Source organism: Monodelphis domestica, chromosome 6 (genome assembly GCF_027887165.1).
Source record: "Monodelphis domestica isolate mMonDom1 chromosome 6, mMonDom1.pri, whole genome shotgun sequence".
Taxonomy (NCBI): domain Eukaryota; kingdom Metazoa; phylum Chordata; class Mammalia; order Didelphimorphia; family Didelphidae; genus Monodelphis; species Monodelphis domestica.
Window position 1 is genome coordinate 181,739,257 of NC_077232.1, and position 16,980 is coordinate 181,756,236.

A 16,980-nucleotide genomic window follows, 5' to 3' on the forward strand; every position below is an offset into this window, starting at 1 on the left:
AAAACTGGAAAATGAGGGGATGCCCATCAATTGGGGAATGGCTGAACAAATATGGTATATATTGGTGATGGAATACTATTGTGCAAAAAGGAATAATAAAGTGGAGGAATTCCATGGAGACTGGAACGACCTTCAGGAAGTGATGCAGAGTGAGAGGAGCAGAACCAGGAGAACATTGTACACAGAGACTAGTACCCTGTGGTATAATCGAACATAATGGACTTCTCCATTAGTGGCGGTGTAATGTCCCTGAACAATCTGCAGGGATCTAGGAGAAAAAACACTATTCATAAGCAGAGGACAAACTGTGGGAGTAGAAACACCGAGGAAAAGCAACTGCCTGACTACGGCGGTTGAGGGGACATGACAGAGGAGAGACTCTAAACAAACACTCTAATGCAAATACTAATAATATGGCAATGGGTTCGAATCAAGAACACATGTGATACCCAGTGGAATCACGCGTCGGCTATGGGGGGTGGGGGGGAGGAAAAGAAAATGATCTTTGTCTTTAATGAATAATGCATGGAAATGATCAAATAAAATATTATACAATTTAAAAAAAAACATTCATCAGTTATATCTATTTGTCTATTAATAACAAAAAAACTGAAAACAACTTGTGTTTTGACAATTAGAAAATGGCCAAGTAAAGGATGATGTGTTAACACAACAAATATGATGCAGTAAAAAATAAGTAATATGGAAACTCTTATAGTAGGTGATATAAGATTATCTATTTTTCATAATTGTTTTTAAACTTGGAGTAAAGCAAACATAAACTGGAAATTTACATAATAATCACTCACAGGCACAGAAATTCATGAGTATTTAAAATATGTTTTAAAATTACATTTTCCTAAATCAATTCAAAAAAATCATTCACCTGTGATGTCTTCGTATCTCTGAACATTCTACGGCCATCCCAAATACAACAGCACCTGCAGGTATGACTTGTCCATATTCTTCACAATTACCATCTTTACCTTTAGGCTGAAAATGTGAATAAAACTTTTAGCCGATGAATACAGACTAGAACATAAGTATCATTAGAGTTTATCTTATATTGTGAATACTTAATTTTATTACATAAGATGAATACTGCAATGAATTCTCAATCTTTCATTAAACATTTTCCATTCAAGTTATACCAAGCTATCAATAGAATTTTGTCAAGTTTTTTATAGAATGTAAAATTTGGGGTACATACTACTCTATTCATAACCCCAATACTTATTACTTCTAGGTATTCATCATTTAAACTCCATTCTCCATTACAGCTCTGACTGGGAACAAGATACCCCCCTAGGAGAAGCCAAATATATCTAATCTCATTACTCTGCTTGTACTCCAGTCTTGGATACCACCTCACTCAACCTTAAGTTCCCCCAAACTCTCTTTGACATTTTTCTTCCTCTGAGGTCTCACTGATGGGAGCACTCCCTCCAAAAGCATGCTTTATAACATAGCCAATGACCTATGGTAGCAGTTTCCAAACTTACGTTTTTCAATATTCCTTTATACTCTTAAAAATTATTGAGAACCTCTCCCCTCAAAAGCTTTTATGTGGTTACTATGTTCAAAATTAAAATATATTAATATTTTGTAATAACGTTGTGGATCCCCTGAAAAGGTCTCAGGGACCCCCCCCCCCCAGGTTTCTCCAGGACATATTCTGAGAACGATGGATCTAGAGCATTAAAAGTAGCACCAAAAAAGAACCCACAACTCTTTAAAAACTGATGCTGAATATACAATGTACTGAAGTATGGGGAAATACTGCATATTGTGCTATTCTGACCAATGCTGTTTTATATCATTAACAGCATTAACACATTATAATCAAACTCTACATTGTTACAACATTTGGTCTAAGATGTCAATCTTAGCTGGTGACTAACACCCCTAGGTAAACTACAAAGTAACTATAATTAATGTTCCATTTATAATATTATTCCTATAAGACTAACTTCCCCCAGTGACAGTTTATTGCTCTTATAGAACCAACTAACGGCTAGGCAATATATGATGATAGATTTTAATAAGCAATGTTACCATAAATTAAACATTCCCCTTGTTTGTTAAATTTATATATATATATATATATATATATATATATATATATACACACACACACACACACACACACATAACATAATGGATGAAGAGCACAGCATGAGATTTTTCTAGATATTCTAAAACTTAAGATGCCTCATTAGTATAACTTAACACACATTAATGACCTTAAAAGTCATTTTAAGTACTCAATCAATGAAAAGGCATTTACTATCTGCCTACTAGGTGCTGAGCAACACTGAAAGCCTGAAGAAGCTTTTAAAACAAAATGTTTTTATTATAGTGTTCTCTCATTCAAGTTTTTAGGACAATTATTTAGTCTTAAATAAGTCTTTTTGAAAATGCAGAATCTCCTACAATTATCTGAGTGCATAAAGATTTATCTTTGCAAGGACCTATATACACACACAGACACATATACATACAAATAAACACAAGAAGTATTCTGAAGTACCTATCCACTTTAAGTTTTCATAAATGTGAAATTCACAATGTGAATAAGAAAATGATTTGAATTTTAAATTCAATTTTTAAAAATTCTCATCACAAATTTAAAAAATGTGTACATGCAAATACATAAACATATAAAATGTATTTATATGTAAAAGTATCTATATACACATATCATATATATGTAGGTATAAATATATAATTTCTAACCTATTAAAGAATTTTCATGCTGCTTACCTTTGGCTGCAAAAGTAGATGTTCCCATGCATGAATCAAACTCTCCACAATTCCTTCTCCAAACAAACCTGCATCGACAGTTTCTGTTACAACTAGGGAAACTCTATAGAATGATTTTTTAAAGATATATGTAAGTTTTTTAAATGCTACATACACTTGAAAATATCTATACTTACCTGACTAAAATTATCTTTTATAAAAACACAAAATAGCTACTATTCAAAATTTTGTTGAGACAAGAAGTGCCATTAATGCTACAAAGTAAGAATGAATTTCTTTGGTTAAAAACATTATATTTCTTAGTAGTTAAAGCACTTTTTTTGTCTAACATTCAGTTTAATACTTTAAAACACATCATTCCAAAATTGCAACAATGAATGCATGCTTCCACTCCTAAATATTTTCATGATGATAGTTTTATCACTATCCAACATTTTCCCATTAAATTATCTAATTCAATACTATAATTTATTTATTTATTTATTTGTTTTTACCTTACCTTCAGTCTTGGAATCAATACTTTGTATTGGTTCCAAGGCAGAAGACTGGTAAGGATTAGGCAATAGGGGTTAAGTGACTTGCCCAGGGTTACACAGCTAGGAAGTGTCTGAGGCCAAATTTGAACCCAGGACCTCCCATCTCTAGGCCTGACTCTCAATCCACTGAGCTACCTAGCTGCCCCCTCAATATTATAATTTAAAGAAATCACACTGACATATCATTATACCAACCATTTCTGAAATCCTGGAGAAATGGGATAAGTTCTATTCTATTCACATATTTTCTGAAATTCAGAATAATTATGACAGTTATTTACATAGCACTTTAGGATTTATAAAAGCACTTTCTTCACAACCATCCTATGAGGCAGGTAATGACATTCCTATTATCCCATGTTATAAAGAAATTGGCTCAAAGAGGGTGACAGTTATATAGTCAGTGAAGGTTCGTGCCACGATTCAAACAAATATATTTACAAATGTACATGCTGTTTCTCCCAATAGAATTTCTTTCAAAGCCAGGTTCATTATTATATTTTTATCTTTGTATCTGCAGTACATGGCCCAGTATTTGGCACACAGGAGACCCTAAAATGTTTTTTGGTTGATGCAATCTTTTTTCATATGATTCTCCTTTGTACAAACTAAAATGAAGTCCCACTGGATTTCTTTTTGTTCCTCATGCCCTGTACTAGTTATTCTCATTCTGTCTCTTAGATAGGCCTCTTCAAGGCTTGGCCTCAGGACCACCTTCTACAGAAATCTTTACTTCATAACCCAGTGGCCCAGTGTTTTCAGTCCCAAAATCACCTTATATTGATTATGTCAATATCTATGCATGCACATGTTATCCATTTGTCTTTGTATTCACAGTACCTAAGTATCTGGCATACAGCAGGCACTTGTGAAGAGAGAATTAAACTCTTTTTGTCTATTTTAAGTTAATCAATCAAGAACTTAAAGTACCCCCACTTAACACTATTAAGTCACTAACAAAGAAAGTTCACACCCTAAAAGGCCACAAGCCTACCCCACCTTCCCCTAGTGCTAGGCAAGTTAGGAGACTGTGATTGGTTCCCATAAAATGGGAGAGAGGCAGGAAGTAACACGAAGAAACTGCTTATAAAAGGCCAGCCCAAGGACTCCTGAGCATGATTCTGCACTGGAGACTTTCTGGGTGGGTGACTGGATCTCAAGGAAGAGGTTTCCACTGGTGAGACCCTTGCTGAAGGGACTACCAGACCTCCACATGGAGATTGGAACTTTGTTAGGGAGTGAACTGAATTGCTTCGGATTAAACTCTAGGGTAGAAGGCTAGGAAATATTTACTTCCCTCCTACATTTCTTTACGTTTACTATAATTACATAATATTAAATTATTAAGAGCTACTAACAGCATTTTGACTTAAGAAGTTAATTTTATATACGGTGACCACAAACTCTTTTTTAACTACTATTATTTTGTCAAACCAATTGTAAATCTTACATACTTATTAATAAATGCTTGCTTAGCTGACTGATCATATATTGCAAAGCAACAAGAAGTAGCATTTCCTGGGACATTATATAATTGAATATTAAAGTTTTTAAAATATAGACTTGCTAAGATGCTACTTGAAAATAGCTGCAGATTATATACTAATATTTGCTACAGAGAATGAAGAAGCAGAAATTTTCTCTGAATTAATCATTTAAGCCTTCCAAATTAAATCAATATATGCTGTCACACAGTTGAGAGGACCTTTATCTTTTATGTAGGACAAAGAATCAACAATGCCTACCCAAATATTTTCCACAACTATCCAAATTCATACATTTTTTAAACTTCTCTAAGGAACAAATATTAGCAATACAGTAACAATGATGGGTGTTTATTAATAAGAATGATAAAGGATATTAGACACTCTTAAAGTTTAATTTATTGATATAGTTTCCAAAAGCTATCACCATTTATATTAATGCTTTAAAAATATTTAGGAAAACGTTCAATCAGAATATACAAAGATGAAAGTCAAACAAAATGATATGAATGAAGATGAATGCCTCAAGTGCTGACACTGTAAAAAAAAAAAGCATCTATATGATGGACCAGTAGTATAGCTAAGGCTACAGTTTGACAGTGAACAACCTAACTGATAGCTGACTGACCAACAAGACCCTCACCTCCAACACTTGGCACAGTGCTTGGTATATAGTAGGCATTTAATAAATATTTACCAACTCAATGACTCACTTGCAAGATTGCAGGAGGTTATGGTAAGAATTGCAGCTAAGTGGACAATCATAGCAATTATCTAGTCTAACTCCCTCATTTTACAAGTAAGAAAACTGAGGTGAGAAATGATTAGCTTGCATTTACAAAGCAATTTCCTCAGAATAAACCTGTGAAGTAGGTAAAACCTATGAGGGAAGATAAAAAAATAAGGACTAAACCTCACAATTCCTGATTCCCAATTCAATGTTCTAATATATCACACTAAATCTCATAGGAAAAGTATGTTAGGGTAAGTTAATATAAAACTGTGATGAAATCACAACGAAGAGTTAGGCCTCAATGGACTATATTCAAAGTAGTCAGAGTTCCCAAATTAGAAAACAAACATGTAACTACAATTACCTCTGAGCTTACTCTGGAATTCGTAGAAATTTACAATATTTGATAAGTTTTCCTAGCCCTATGGATTCAGGGTTTGTTTTTTGATTCATGAAATGTGTAGATGAGTGTGTTCACATGCCTAAACTAAATGTACATTTCTACTAAGATCTTTACAATATAATGAATTTGTTCTTAGAATAGCTTTCTCCCTACATCACCTAAGCTATAATTACATTTTTTAATCAGTTAGTTTATCTTGTTAGTTGGAACTTAAACCTAGACAATTTTCACAACTTAATTTTTAAAAATCAAATAATAACTTAAAAGGTACTACAGGACATACTTTACAATACCTCTCAGGAATATGCTTGGGAACATCTATATCCAGAGACTTCATATGTAATAATTTGATCCCTGTTTCCATCTTGTTTGCTGCCACTACATCACAAGCAAGTTCATACATGGTCTTTGACAGTTCGCAGGCATAGACTCGATGTGCACCAGCATTTTTAGCAAACATGCTGTGGGGAAAAAATCCATCGGGGGAAAAAAAAATCAAGCAACAAAAAAAAAATTCTTATTTTCTTTTCAAAATAAGGGAGTTCCACATTTTAAGAAGATGACATGCCTGCTTCTCTTTAAATTTGAATTAATTTTATAAATTTGGCTCCATGCTGTTTTTTTAAATTAACATTATTAAAATTTCTAGCTATCAATGCTAATAAATAACCATGTCAGTTTCACAAATTAGGATAACTATATATAAGATAATAACTACATAATACAATAGAAATTTCTTTTAAGATGATAATTCTAAAATTCTAAATCAGATAATACCAATATTTTTCCAAAGAAAAAATAGTTCTCATTCGGTAAAAGATAATAAGAATCTGCAGGTACTATTTCAAGGATGACAAACCTGAGTATTCCAGTTCCTGCTCCAATATCCAGAACAGTCTTGCATCCCAATCGAACCACCTTCTGGATTGCTGAATTATAAGTCATATTCCTCTTGGTATCATTAAGCATGATAAAATGCCAGCGCTCCACCAGCCAGTTTGCAACACGATAAAAATTTTCCTTTGCATCAGTGTAGTCAGGATTTAGCTTCACTGCTTTATGGAAATAGCCAGCCGCTTCATCTCTAAAGCCCATTCTACCAGTAAAAAAAATGATGAACAAAATATTCAGCTATCTGCTTTCACCTCAACATCTATATGCCTCTCTGCCTCTGGAAAACCCTCCCCACTCTGCCCCAAAACCTATCCTGCAGGGCCTGGCTAAAGGCCCATTTCCTTCATGAAAATTTCCCTATTACAACCCCTACCAATCTTTCCCTTGCTAATTCTTCCCACTACACATAAACTTATGCCAAATGATTTTACATTATTACTTATTATCATTTCACAGGTTAATCTAGTCTCCACAAGTAAATAAGCCATGTCATGTTCTTTCATGTTAGCTTAAGTTACCTATGCACAATTCTAAGAAAACAGTATTGTACAACTTGAGTAATCAATACTCACTGTCTGATAAGGCAAGCTATATGATTAAATACCACCTCAAATATCCATGACTAAGTTGCTGAACCTTCTCAATAACTTTATAAGCCTTGATGAATAAAGTAACCAAATCATTCAGTTTTCTGATTTAGCTGCAAAGTTAATTTCAAAAAATGGAATCTAGATGAGAGCTGTAAATACAAATATTAAAGTTACAGTAAACTGTAGTTGTCTAGCTGTGGGAAGAAAATAATTTATTAAATTGGGCTGGGGGCAGCTGGGTAGCTCAGTCCATTGAGAGCCAGGCCTTGATACACAGTACTGATTCCAAGACAGAAGGTAAGGGTTTAAAAAATAATAATAAAATTGTGCCACAGAAACATAAAACTTTAGGCCGAACTAAAAAAGGCCTTAGAGATCAAGAGTGTCTTAACCTATGGTCTACGAACTTTTTCTTAAGTAAATTGATTTCCTTTTTAATACTACATATTTTATTTTATGCACTTAAAAACATTATTCTAAGGAGTCATTCCTCTGACTGCCAAAGCAATCCATGACGCACAAAAAAGGTGCAGTCTAATGTTGCCTTTTGCAGATAAAGACCCAGATACTTAGAAAGTCAAAATGATTTACTCATGTGTCTTAAATCCAGGTTTTCCACCTCCAAGTATAGGGCTTTTTTCCACATGCAACATATGCTTCTATTCAAATTAAATTCATCCAAACTATGCTCCACAACCAGAGATATTCTCTAGATAATAATTTTGTTGGTATATTACTTGCACATAAGTAAACTAAATACTAAATTGTTTTAAGATGCATTTTACTTCAAATCATTTTTGCGCTCTTAATTTCCTGGGTAAACAAATTCTTTTTTGCTGGAAAGAAGCTAAGGTAAACTTCAGCCATAATTATCATCAACTACCACAAATTCTAAATTAGTGAAAGATATTTCATTTTTTCATAAAATTTTTAAAAGTCATAAAATTCTTCAAACCACCATAACCTAATTTTATTCTTCTTAAAATTTTTTGGTGGCTCTAACAGTTTACAATAACAAAATTTATTCATTAGGGAGTCCATTCCAGTTTTCAGAGACTACTGATCTAGGAATTTAATAGTCACAATCATGTGATTATATTACCCTTATATGTTTTCCAATCTAGAATATGTTTAAAACTGAAACATTTAAGTAAAGTCAGAAGGGCAAAAATATAATTTTAAATGATTCTAATTTCATTATTTAAATTACAGGTATTTAAATTAAAAATAAATCAATCTTATTTAAATGGGAAATTATTCCATTTGCTATAAGGGAAGACACTGTTTATTGGTCAATATATTTACTTAGTTTTTGTTTCTAACAACAATTTACCTATTTAATGGTTTATTCCTAATACGAGATCTTACTCTTATCCCTTTTCAATCCTCAGTTTAATGTTATCAGACTAGTGTCTACCCTAAAAAAAGTCTTTTACAATATCTCTCACACCTCACCCCCCAAAATAACCAAACACTAACACATTTTGCCAGACCTATCAAGACTATTTTGAACTGTAACTCAATATTGTATGACATTTTATATATAGTTCCACAGGAAGAACATTGGACTTAATAGGAAATCAAAGACCTGTGGTTGAATGAGAAGTCTACTGCCACTAGCTAAGTAACATCCCTAAATACTTTATCTAAATGCAAGTAATTTTCCACCTGGAATATGAAAGTCTTATATTAAAGGATTACTAAAGCCCCTTGTATGCCTAAGAGTCTATTATTCTGGAGAAAGTTAGGTGGCTCATTGGATGGAGAGCCAGGCCTAGAGATGGAAAGTCCTGGGTTCAAACCTGGCCTCAGACATTTCCTAGTGGACAAGACACTTAACCCCCTTTACCTAATTTGTATTGCATTTCTGACATGGAACCAATACATAGTCTTGACTCTAAGACAGAAGGTAAGGATTTAAAAAGAAAAAAAGTCTATTATTCTAAGATTCAATTTTTAAAAAAGAAAAAAATTTCATTCATAACCATGTTAAATGTACAGAAAGAAGTCCAAAAAGGATTACAGAAATATAAAAGATAATTTTGCCATTATCCTATTAAAGGGAACATATGTATCTTTCAGTATTTCAATCTTATTTATGAAGCATCATCTTTGTGTCAGAAACTGTGCTAAGCACTGGGGATACAAAAAGAGATTTCTTTTAATAATGGGCTTTTGTGGGTTTCATTACATGTAATAATTATAATTTTTCCTGTTTGTTCATTATAGTTCTTATTGCCTTTTATGTGGTTTTTGTTCATATATTTGAATGCTTAAATTTGACAATGGAAGTTAAAATAACTTATTCTTAACATAAAAAGATTTATTCCCATACCTTAATATATTTGACTAAACAACACAGATTCTACTTTTTTTTTAAGATATATATATATTTTAAATCAGTAATTCTTTTTATGCATATTTTAGTAAAAACAACAAAAAATAAGATGTTTTGTGCACCTACTAATGACACTGCAAATTAGAATACCAAAATAGCAATATCTTCATATTAGTCAAATTGACTTATATCAAGGGGTGTAAATCTTGAAATTTCTCAGACTTGTGAATGTTAAAAATTTCCCCATCAGGGAATTCTCAATTGGAACAATTCCCTACTGGGAACATTCCCCATTTTGATGTAAGAACTCGCCAGGATCAGAAATGAGAGGACCTCTACTCCACCCATACTTAAGACTGCTTTAGGGGAGAAAACTCCTGGCTAAACAATGAAAGTACTTAGACCCATACTTATAATGAGGCAAGGAGTTCTTTGAGCCATGCCTGTTTTTAGAGTTGATACAATGGGATGCTAGTTATCTATAAAGGTGGGGCAACTTGTAAACTTGCCAGGAGCAAAGAGGTGAAAACTTATTCAGAAGTTTTCTCTTGAGGGGATTGGTCGACTCAGCTGTGTTTTCTCTGGTTCAGACTTACTGAGGGGATTAGTCAACCCAGCAGTGTTTTTTCTGATTCAAACTTACTAAAGGGATTAAGTCGGCCCAGCAGTGTTTTTAGAATGGGTTGTCCTTTGGAAAACATCTACAGTGATTGATAGATGTAAGGACTTAGGGGAGGTGACATAGGAGAAAAACCCCTATATAAGAAAAAGCAGAATCTCTTGAGAAGACAATCCTTTTGCAGAAATCTCTTATGAGGATGATCGCTTGAGAGGAATCCTTTTGGAGGATCCTTTTAGAGAAGCTCTTGAGGAAAGGCTCTGGAGAAGGGAAGCTCTTGGAGGACAATCTCTAAGGAGGTCTCGCTGGAGCTCCTCTGAGGGGACTCTGTCCCTCTGGAGGCTCTTGAGAGAGGCCCTTTGACACGGTCTCTAGCTGGAAGGCTTTTTGAGGAGGACTCTGGCTGGAACTCTCTCTGAGGAGACTCTGTCACTAGAATCCTTGCTTAGACAGACCTTGTGGTGAGTGATAAAAGACTGACTGACTGATCTCTCTCTCTTAAGACTCAGGTCTAGGCAATGTTGACTTAAGGCCCTTCATACCTATTTCCTTTTTCTCTCTTTCTCTCTTTCTTTAATTCCTCATTGAATTATTAATTAAATTCTCTATAAAACCCAGTTGACTTGGGCATATTCATGATTGGGAATATATTCCCTGGCAACCACCTTATATTTGATTAAAAAACCAAGATACTGTAGTGAAACATATTTTCTGCGGTCACAATTTACTCACCCACTCTTTTTTCTAGCATAATTTGAACCTTCCACTATTTTACTCACTACAGTTTACAACCACAACTATTTTAAATATAACAGGGGTGAAAATATTCTCAACATTATGGGCCTTTTGATAGAACATGGAATTCATTTTCTTATCAAGAGCAGGCCTTACATTGACAGGCAAAAAGGATGACTATGTTTCACTAATTTTGGCTACCTTTAGTAGTGATACAAAGTAGTATGATTTTTAAAATTAAAGATAAAATTAAGGGTTTTTTTTCTATACTTCTACATTCTCAACTACAACTGCCATCTTTGACCCTTTAAACTAGCCCCCTCCTACCTTCCTGGTATTCTCACAGTTAACACCTCTCCACAATACTCTATTATCCAGTGATATTAGCATCCTGGCCCATTCATTAAACAAAATAGTCTACCACCCAACTCCATACATTTTCTTTTTTAAATTCTTACTTTATGTTTTCCTAACAACTCAAGATAGAAAAGGTTAAAGCAAACAGGGTCAAGTGACTTGCCCAGGTCACAGTTAAGACATGTCTGAGGCCAAATTTGAATCTAGGTTCTCCCAACTCCAGGCCTGGCAATTTACTCAAGGTGCCACCCAGCTGCCCCTCCATGCATTTTCTTTTTCTTTCTTTTCTTTAAAACATACCTTCTGTCTTAGAATAAGCAGAAAGATGGTAAAGGCTAGACAACTGGAGATAAGTGACTTGCCCAGGATCATACATGTGAGAAGTATGCAAGGCTAGATTGAACCCAGGATCTCCTACACCTTATATTCTATCTACTGAGCCACATATTTGCCCTATCTCTATGCATTTTCAATGTAGTCTTCTATGCCTGCAACGCTCTCTGTCCTCACCTCTTCTCTAGCTTCTTTCAAATCTCAGCTAAAATCCCACCTTTAGCAAGAACCCTTTCCCAATCTTTCTTTATGCTAGTGCTTTCCCAACAAGATTGCCTTCTATCTACCTGTATGTTTTGTATATACAGTTATATGCTGTGTCATCTCTCTGGATTAGAATGGGAGCTCCTTGAAGACTAGTATAGTTTTTGCTTTTTTCAGGTTCCCTTAGCATAGTGTCAGGCACATATTAAATGCTCAATGTTTCTTGACTAAACAGCAGGAATGTACCTAGACTATAAATCAATGTCATAGATCATTTTTTAAAAAAAGAACAAGAGAATTATTGTCCACAATGGAATTAAAGCTATATCAGTGAGGGACAGCACCAAACCTGGAGGGAGATCCTGGGTCCAAATCTAGCCTTATATACTTCCTAGCTGTATGACCCTTGGGCAGGTCCTAACTCCAATTGCCTACCCTTTGCCCTTCTGACCTAGGGTTGTTACTAGGACATAAAGTAAGGGTTTTTAAAATAAAACAAAACTATAGCTGGGCCATTTAGGAAGGATTCTGTGTTTAAACTGCACAATATTAATATTAATCACATACACACACACATTTGGAGACGGGGCAAGGAAAGGTTAAGATTCAAGAAAAGAACTAAAAGATAAAAAATACAATAGAATTTAAGGGGCTTCATTTTTTAAAAATCACACAACAAAACTTAATAAGTAGAGCTACCCAAAAATGGAATATGCTTCCCAGAGAGATGGAGAAGGGGGGATTTCAGTGTATAGATTGGTCTAGATGGCTATTGTGATTCCTTCCTACTTGCAATTTATGGGATTCTGGGAAACATAATCTCATTTTAAGTCCCACCCCCATCTGCCACAAAGAATCTAACTGTGACTGTCCCACTTCTTCATGCCTGCAGGTACTCTCACATCTTTCCAATTCAAAAGTAGCAAGTTAACCTTTTCTTACCCCTGGACCAAAAGTTTACGGTCTCATTAAAACCACAAGTGGAAAAATAGGAATAGTGATGCCATACTCAAAAGCATCCTCTTCTTGTTTTGACATTAATAATTTACCCTTTTATATATCCTCTCATTCTGAACAAAGACACGCTTTTGAAATAACAAACCTGAACAGATGCTCCCCAATACTGTTACAAATCACTTCATCATCAGGAAAAAGTTCCAAAGCATGCTCATAACAACCAAATAAATCTTGTACTCGATTCAGAGAATATAGTTCTTCTGCCCATTTGAGGAGGGTGTACTGAAAGGTTTCCTTTTTAAAAGAGGAAAAATATTCATCAGTAAAACAAAATATTGTCAAATCTAGGATTTCAGAGAATTCAATTACTATTTGATGTAAGTACTATCTTAAAAGCCACTCCCTCAAAAAGCATCTCATAACTAAATGGAAATATGATTCAGTTTTCTAACTTCAGTAACATATAGATGTTACTGAACTTCAGTAACATATAGATGTTACAACACAAACTAGGAAATTGGCATGTAAGTACTAGTACTAGTTCACGATGTATTCCATTTTTCATCTCATATCTATCTATGATAGGATCAGAGATTTAGCTCAATGAAACTGTAGAGGCCATCTAATTCTCTCATTTTAAATTAGAATTAAGACCCCCAATGTCACACAGGTAGTTAAGTAGAAGAGCCAGAATTTGTGTTACAGCTAAATACCAAACAGAAATATTAGTTATTGACTGCACAGAAAACACTACTTTAAATAATTTTGTTATTCTATACTTTGCAAAAAAAAATATCATTTGCTCACCTAGCCTCTCTGAAATGAAAAAAATAGTATGTCCTTCATATTTCAAATAAGCATATTGCAGCTAGTCAGCTCAGTGGAAAGAGTCAGGTCTAGAGATGGGAGGTTCTAGGTTCAAATCTGGTCTCACACAATCCCTAGCTGTGTGACTCTGAGTAAGTCACTTAACCCCCGGCTGCCTACACTTTGAAACAAATACTTAGTATTGATCCTAAGACAAAAGGCAAGAATTTTTTTAAAGTATATTAAAGCAAAATAAATCCAGACATTGGCTGTCTAAAATTGTATATCTTGTTCTGCATCTAACATCCATCAATTTTCTTTCAAGAGACAAGTAGCCTCCATCACCATTAGTTCTCTAGGGTAGAGTTAATTCCAGTTCTTAAACCTTTCAAAGTTATTGTTCTTTACAATGTTAAGAGTTGCTGTATATTCTCCCAATACTGTTCAAATAACTCTACCTTAGCTTGTACCAGTCTTCCAATGTTTTTCAATCCATCTTTTCTATAATTTCTTTCGGTAAAATAACATTCTATTACCATTCATATACTATAATTTGTTTAGTCACTTCCTGATTGATGGACAACCCCTCATTTTCCAGTGAAGACTACTATATTAATGAATCCATGGTCCATTTTTATACTTCAGTTGTCTTCACATAATCATCTGTTTTTTAAGACATAGATGACCTTATATGTTTGGTATTTATTTGTATACATTTTTCCCCTAGCAAAACTTGAGAACAAGGCTTCTCATTTTTGTTTGTACCTCCATTGCTTAACATATGTTAAGCACTTAATGTTTATTGAACTGAAAGTTCTACCCTATGCCTCATCTTAGCATACAAATTTTAAACTACACAACAGAGTTCAAAAGTTGGAAAAGGTGGCAGCTAGAAAGCTCAGTGGATTGAAAGCTAGACCTAGAGATGGGAGGTCCCAAGTTCAAATTTGGCCTCAGACACTTCCTAGCTGTGTGACCCTGGGCAAGCGACTTAACCCCCATTGCCTAGCCCTTACCATTCTTCTGCCTTGGAACTAATATATAATATTGGGGGGAGGGGGGGTTAGAAAAAAAAAAAGGCTGGAAAAGCTTTCAGGAGAGACCTAACACAAATTATGTGCCTCATCCTAGAACCTAGCTAAGTTGCAAGTTCATTCCCTGTAGATTTGGCACCTTCCAATGAAATTGTATGGCCATACCTCAGGATAAAATATTAAGTACCCACACCAATGAAATGACACATCTGATTAATTATTTAAGAAGATGGTTTTAATCAAGAACTTTAAATTTTACATCCTACAAAGACATTTGCCTTTACATGATGTACCAAATTTATTTATTTTTAGGGAGAAACTTTTCAATGTTTTTAACTATATTTTGTCTTCTCTACTCAGTGGATTTTTTGCATAGATTTGAAAAAATGAACATGTAATGATCTTACTGAATCAGATCTTATTAAACCAATTAGGTTTTGTTTTTTAGCTTCTGTCAAGACATGAAATAGATTAGAACCTGAATTCAAATCTGACCTCAGTCACTTCCTAACTGTGTGACTCGAGACAAATCACCTAAATCCCAATTGCCACTCTTAGAATTGATAAGACAGAAAATAAGGGTTATTAAAAAAAACAAAATATGAAATAGGTGACAGTTTGCTCTTTGATGCGAATTCCCACAAAATATATTGTTTATAATATGGATACAGGCTTTGCTTAGTTACCAGTTTTAAAACTAGTGCTATTGTTGTATGCATGCAATATAACTGCAAATATATGTTAGCAAGAGAAATCAATCATCAGAAAATATTTTTGCTTTTAAGTTAAGCATGGTATAGTAGATAAGAGGACAGGCTTGGATTTAAATCATATTACCTCAGAAACACACTAGCTGTGTTAATGGTCATGTGTCTGATAGACCAATTAGACTTAAGCTTCATGAGAGCAGGAACCATGTCTTTGCACAAGACAGAAAGGGGTATGACAAGTCTGTACTAAGTTAACTGGGGCAAGAAGTATATGCATTCCAGACATAGGCTTCTATTCCATTACAGGCAGAGGTAGGAGATGTAATGAAGTACATATTAATAGCTACTCGATCAATTCAAATGGAATTATTTCGAGATTTTGGAACATCTAATGCAATCTTCTCATTTTATATCTAAAGATGACCAAGGTATGTAAAGGCACTCGATTGCCCTGTGCTCTCTACACTCAGGTATGATCCTAAATCCAGTATTCTTTAAAGTGCAATAAAACGACACTGGATTTTGAGAACTCGAGTTCAAACCTCGTTTGCCACTTGCTAACAGTCTGCCTGACCCTAGGCAAATCATTTGTGAGGCTCTTCGGTCAGCCTCCATAAGGAGTGAGATGGCCCGAGCACATCTAAGGACCCCTTTCAGGCTGTGACTCTGAACCCGAGGGCAGAAGCTCCCTCAAGGCAGGGCCTAGAGCACTGCAGTCTTCCTCTCCCCAGGGCCTGTCCCCACAGCACCGGAACCGATCGGAGAGGCAAAAAAGGCACGAAGAGCACGCTGGACAGAACGGAGCGGCCAGACCTGGCGCTCACCTTGACGTCGTCCCGCAGCTCGGGCGCCAGGCTGAGCACAAGTAGGTAGTGCGCGTAGGCCGTGCCGAAGTCCCGGCTGGCCAGGCAATGCTGCGCACTCTGCAGCGAGCGGGATACCAGCTCAGTTCTGCCGGCCTCCTGCCCGCTCCGGCCCCCGCCCCGCGAACGCGGCATGCTCGGTATTCAAAAGGGTCAGGGCTAAAACCCTTCTGGTACTCCCTGGAGACCTTTCGACTTCCGGACGGCACGGCTTCTCTCTAAAAGCGCAGGAAAAAAAGAGACGAGACAGCGAAGCCGGGGAAAAGCGGAAAACACAAAATTGAGGGACTTCCGGCCCCGGCGCCAACGTCCGTTTCTCTTACGCAATACGCGCGCTACGTTCCCCCCATCCTGGAGGAGGCGCTTGCTGCTTTCCTAGTCTAGATTCCCGCTTCTGAAGAAGCCAGAGCCTCAAACTAATCGGCGCTTGCGCGTTGCGCATGCCTCTACCACCGCTTCTTCCCTTCCTCCAATGCGAAGACTCCGCTCTAGAGTCTTGTGGGTTTCACGTGCCTTTTCCCCGCCCTATATCTTTTACTCCTCTAAAAGTCGCCTCTTCTCCAAATCTACTGTGGTGTGGTGGTGTAGCTCGTCCTAGTTACTTCTTCCCCACTTCTCCC

The 16,980-nt window shown here is 35.6% G+C and overlaps 1 protein-coding gene across 5 annotated transcripts in view; it reads right to left on the reverse strand.

Moving 5' to 3' along the window:
* Positions 1-16,752, reverse strand: part of PRMT9 (protein arginine methyltransferase 9) — a 37,863-nt gene extending 21,111 nt beyond the window's left edge. Inside the window, exons 1-7 of one of the 5 annotated variants that reach the window (XM_056802753.1) lie at positions 16,322-16,752; positions 13,092-13,240; positions 6,779-7,015; positions 6,213-6,380; positions 3,495-3,547; positions 2,764-2,831; positions 887-993 (exon numbers count right to left, since the gene is read on the reverse strand). In XM_056802753.1, the coding sequence (XP_056658731.1) occupies positions 887-993; positions 2,764-2,831; positions 3,495-3,547; positions 6,213-6,380; positions 6,779-7,015; positions 13,092-13,240; positions 16,322-16,495 (956 nt within the window). In that variant the 5' untranslated portion in view covers positions 16,496-16,752. Of the gene's footprint in view, positions 1-886; positions 994-2,763; positions 2,867-3,494; positions 3,548-6,202; positions 6,381-6,778; positions 7,016-13,091; positions 13,241-16,321 lie in introns of those variants that run through there. The other 4 variants (XM_001376653.4, XM_056802754.1, XM_056802756.1 and 1 more) reach the window with 4 other exon arrangements.
* Positions 16,753-16,980: the final 228 nt, after the last annotated feature.